The sequence below is a fragment of the Trichechus manatus genome, unplaced genomic scaffold (genome assembly GCF_000243295.1).
Source record: "Trichechus manatus latirostris isolate Lorelei unplaced genomic scaffold, TriManLat1.0 scaffold00111, whole genome shotgun sequence".
NCBI classification, from domain to species: Eukaryota; Metazoa; Chordata; class Mammalia; order Sirenia; family Trichechidae; genus Trichechus; species Trichechus manatus.
In genome coordinates this window covers 2,700,294-2,704,492 of record NW_004444047.1, presented here as the reverse complement: position 1 = coordinate 2,704,492, position 4,199 = coordinate 2,700,294, and the positions used below count along the sequence as shown (strand labels likewise).

At 60.0% G+C, this 4,199-nt stretch overlaps 1 protein-coding gene across 1 annotated transcript in view; it reads right to left on the bottom strand.

Moving 5' to 3' along the window:
• Positions 1–4,199, bottom strand: part of SH3TC1 (SH3 domain and tetratricopeptide repeats 1) — a 59,184-nt gene that overhangs the window by 51,832 nt on the left and 3,153 nt on the right. The window contains exon 2 of the mRNA XM_023737974.1: positions 270–529. Coding sequence (XP_023593742.1) covers positions 270–498 — 229 coding nt within the window. The 5' untranslated portion in view covers positions 499–529. The remainder of the gene's footprint in view (positions 1–269; positions 530–4,199) is intronic.

Genomic DNA, 4,199 nt, shown 5'->3' with positions numbered 1-4,199 from the left:
CTGCAGCCCCTTCCCCTCCTGGGCAGTGTTTCCAGAACATCCTGCAGCCCCTTCCCTTCCTCTATGCAGCTGTTTTGTTATCATAGACGCGGCCCTGGAAAAACACGAGTCGGGCCCTCATCTCTAGCAAGTGACTCACGGCAGTTATTCCTGTAAACGCACACACACTGAGGGAGAGAAGGCAGAAGCACCCGAGCAGCCACCCGCTCCGTCAGCCAGGGGCCCAGGGAGGGCAGACAGACGGTGGACCCCCGCCAGGCTGCACTCACCAGCTCTGGCCGCAGTAGCCGACTCCATGGGCCCCTTGTGCACCCAGCCCACAGTGGGGCGTGTGCTCTTGGTCACACTCTGGTCCCTGTTGTCCTCACTGCCACCACCGCCACTGCCACCACCAGAGGACGTTTCAGGCCCCCTCCCCGGCAGGGCTGGCTCCTCAGGGCCTGGGGGCTGTAGAGTGGCTGCTGCGGCTGGGCCCTCCATTGCCTGAGGTGGCCTCATCGATGAGGGCTGGGGTTGCCCAGCTGGCCTTCTGTGGAGAGAGGACAGGCAGAAGGTCAGCAGAGAAGGACTTCCCCAGGAAGAGGCCCCTGGGACCAACATGCCATCGCTGGCAGAGCCAGAACACAGGGAGAGAGAAAGAAGCAAGAACTTGAAATTGCCATGTGCCTGTGCCCTTTCAGACCTAACCAAGGCACTAGCTGCAGGGTGGTCACAGCCGTGATAACTTGGTGTTCTCGGTGGTCTGTCCTGGCCTCACTCCCCCTCGGCAGCCTCAACAGCCTCCTTAGTCCTGACTACTTGCCAGCTCCGCCTACCCCAGGGCCTTTGCACGCACTGCTGCTTCTGCCTGGGAAGCTCTCCCTCCCCTTTGCCTGGGCTCCCTGCTCAGCCTTCATGAGCTTGTCGGACCCTCAGCCAGCTGCCAGCTGCAGGGCCAGGCCCGTCCTGAGCCCCTCAGAGCCCCTTCGAGGCCCACAGGACCACCCAGGAGGCAGTTTCCACAGGTGCACGACCCCTCTGGGGAGCCTCAGCATGCAGACGTGTGCTGTCTCCCCCAAACCCCACGGCAGTTGTTTTACTGATGAGAACTGGGGTTCTGCGGGGCTTCGTAACCCACACACCCCCTCATTTTCACACACATTCACACAATCACTCACACTCCATTCACATTCACACACCACACACGCACGTGCTCACACACCCCTTCATTTTCACAATCACTCACACTCCATTCACATTCACACACCACACACGCACGTGCTCACACACCCCTTCATTTTCACAATCACTCACACTCCATTCACATTCACACACCACACGCACGTGCTCACACACACCCTCATTTTCACACACATTCACACACCACATACTCACTCTGACACACTCACACACGCTCACACACACACTCACTCTGACACTCACACACGCTCACACACACACTCACTCTGACACTCTCACACACGCTCACTCACACACTCACACCTTTGGTGTCCACGTCCCTCAGGGCTAACAGGCAGACGCACAGAGCTCACGCTGAAGCTGCCTGCTCCTGCCATCATCAGCCTCAGAGCCTCCAACGTGCTGACTGTTTTCACCCAAAGACCAGCTCTGTTGTCACAGAGGGCCCCTCGTGGGTCCCTGCACCCTGCACAGCCACCAAGCAGCCCTCAAGGGGCCCAGATGGGTGTGTTGGGGGCTCGGGGTGGGGGTGGCAAGTGGCCCTGTTGACACAGCTCCATCCCAGGAGCCCCCTCCCTGGACCCTGAATTGGCTGCAGGCTTTGACAAGGCCCCTGGCCTCCACCTTGTGTCCGTCCATCTGTGGATGGATGGGTCAGGGAGGGCATAGCTGTCCCCTGACCCTGCCCTGCTCGGCTCTGAGCTGGGCCCCCAGACCAGCCTGCTAACTGGGAACTCAGACATGAGGTTGGAGGGATGGCTCCATGCAGCGGGTCCTGTGAAGGGACGGGAGGAGGGACAGGAGTTGGGCTGCCAGGGAGGCACCCTGGGAGGTGACCTGGCAGGGGAGAAGTTGAGTGAGAGGAGAGCAAGCCAGGGTGGCAGGGAGTGGAGGCGGCCCTTCATGGGGGGACAGCAGGGCCAGTGGCTAGACACCAGGCTAAGTGGGGCATCCCACAAGGCTGGCGCGCCCAGGCCAAGATCGGGGCTCTCAGCGGCTGCGAGGTGGGTGGGCACAGAGCAGTGAGCGGGCTGTGAGAGGTGCATGGTGGGCACGGAGCAGTGAGCGGGCTCTGGGAGGTGCATGGCGGGCACAGAGCATCAGCCCCAAAGCATGACCTGAAGGGAGGGGCCAGTCCTCTGTCCACACTGCCGTCCCCACGGCCCCCAGCTTCCTTTCCTGTTGCTGGACAGGACACACAAGTACCAGCGGGGTGGCCTCTGCCCAGCACCCCTCTGCTCCCCAAATCCTGTGTGCTTGGGACCTTGGGGACCTCCCCCCTCGTCAGCCAAGTGACAGCCACTCAGACGGCGGCTCAGGGAGTGAGTGCTGGGCTGAGGACACCTGCCTCCCCCTCAGGTTCCTCAGACCCATGCAGTGGCATCCCCCAGCCTGCTGCCCCCTCAGACCGTTTCTTCACCTCCAAGGAGGGAGAGTGCCCAAGGGGGCATCAGGAATTCGTGTTTTTCATTCAGTCCCCGTTCGTCCCAGCTTGCTTTATCAGCATTGCTTTCATAAGGAAAATGAAAGTATTTAACAAAAATAAAAGTAAGAATGCCAGAGCAGGTGTCTCACTTTCCTTGGCTGCTGTAACTAAGTACCACGAAGCAGGTGACTTAAAACACCCGAGACTTACTCCCTCAGGGCCCCGGAGCCTGGGAGCCTGAACCAGGGTGTGGGCAGGGCTGCGCTGCCTGCAGAAGCTCAGGGGAGAGTCTTTCCTCATCTCTTGCAGCTGCTGGGGATGGCTGGCCATCCTTGGCTTGGGGCTGCATCACTCCGGTGTCTCCCTCCATCTTCACGTGGCCGTGTTCCCTCTGTCTCCCTGTCCCTTGTCTTTTTATAGGGATGCCAGCCAGATGGGACAAGAACCGACGCTGCCCCCATATACCTTCATGTTAACTTATCCGATAACATCTGCAAAGACGCGATGTCCAAAGCAGGTCACATTCACAGGTACAGGGATTAGGACTTCATCTTGTCTTTTTAGGGGGACACACTCAGCTCGCAGCAGAAAGGATGCTGTGTTTCTGCTAGGGGTCACGCTGGGCCCCTCGTGTCCCAGGGAGAAGTTCTTGACCCCTGTCCTAAACACCTGTCACCCCCACAGGAAACGGGCCGAGCCTTCGCCTGCTGGTCGAGCACTAACACAGCCCTTGGCGAAGGGCCTCGGCCCTGGAGTGGCTGACGGCCAGGGGGCTTGCAGCAGTGGCGCCCCGAAGCCTTGAAGGTGGCCTCAGCGAGCCCCTCCCGCTGGCTCTAAACGTAGCCTGGTTAACTGGTTCGTGGCCAAGTCCTTCCGTTCCCCAGAACTACCCTGAGGGGCAGGGTCTGAAACAAGGGGCACCCAGGGGACTCTGGCCCTGCTGGGCCCCCCTCCCCTCTCAGCCCGAGAGGAGGGTGCAGGCCGCCAGTCCGCGTTGCCAGACTCGGACTGAGAGCCCAGGGGCCCTGCCTGCGGAGCTCTCAGTGCAGCACGCGTTAACCGTGTCAGGCCTCAGCACTCGCTGTCCCCTCTGCCCAGGCACCTTCCCTGTCCCTGCCAGGCCTGGGCCCCTCCTTGGCTCCCCCCAGCCCATGCCTCCCTGGGAGTCTGCCCTGTTCTCCTGGCCCCTCTGCCCCAGACCTGCTTGGCCACGGCCCATCCAGGACCAGGCTCTAGCGGCTGGGAGGTGACTGCTTCTCCAAGGGTGTCTGAGCTCATGGGTTAATGGGTAAGTTCCTGGTTTGGAGGGCTGTAGCCCCCCCACTTAACTGTGCTCATGCGGAACCTGTACACAGACCAAGAGGCAGTCATTTGAACAGGACAAGGGGATACTGGTGGTTTAAAGTCAGGAAAGGTGGGCGTCAGGGTTGTATCCTTTCATCACACTTACTCAATCTGTATGCTGAGCGAATAACGCAAGAAGCTGGACTGTATGAAGAAGAACACGGCAGCAGGATTGGAGGAAGACTCATTAACAGCCTACAATGTGCAGATGACACAGCCTTGCTTGCTGAAAGTGAAGAGGACTTGAAGC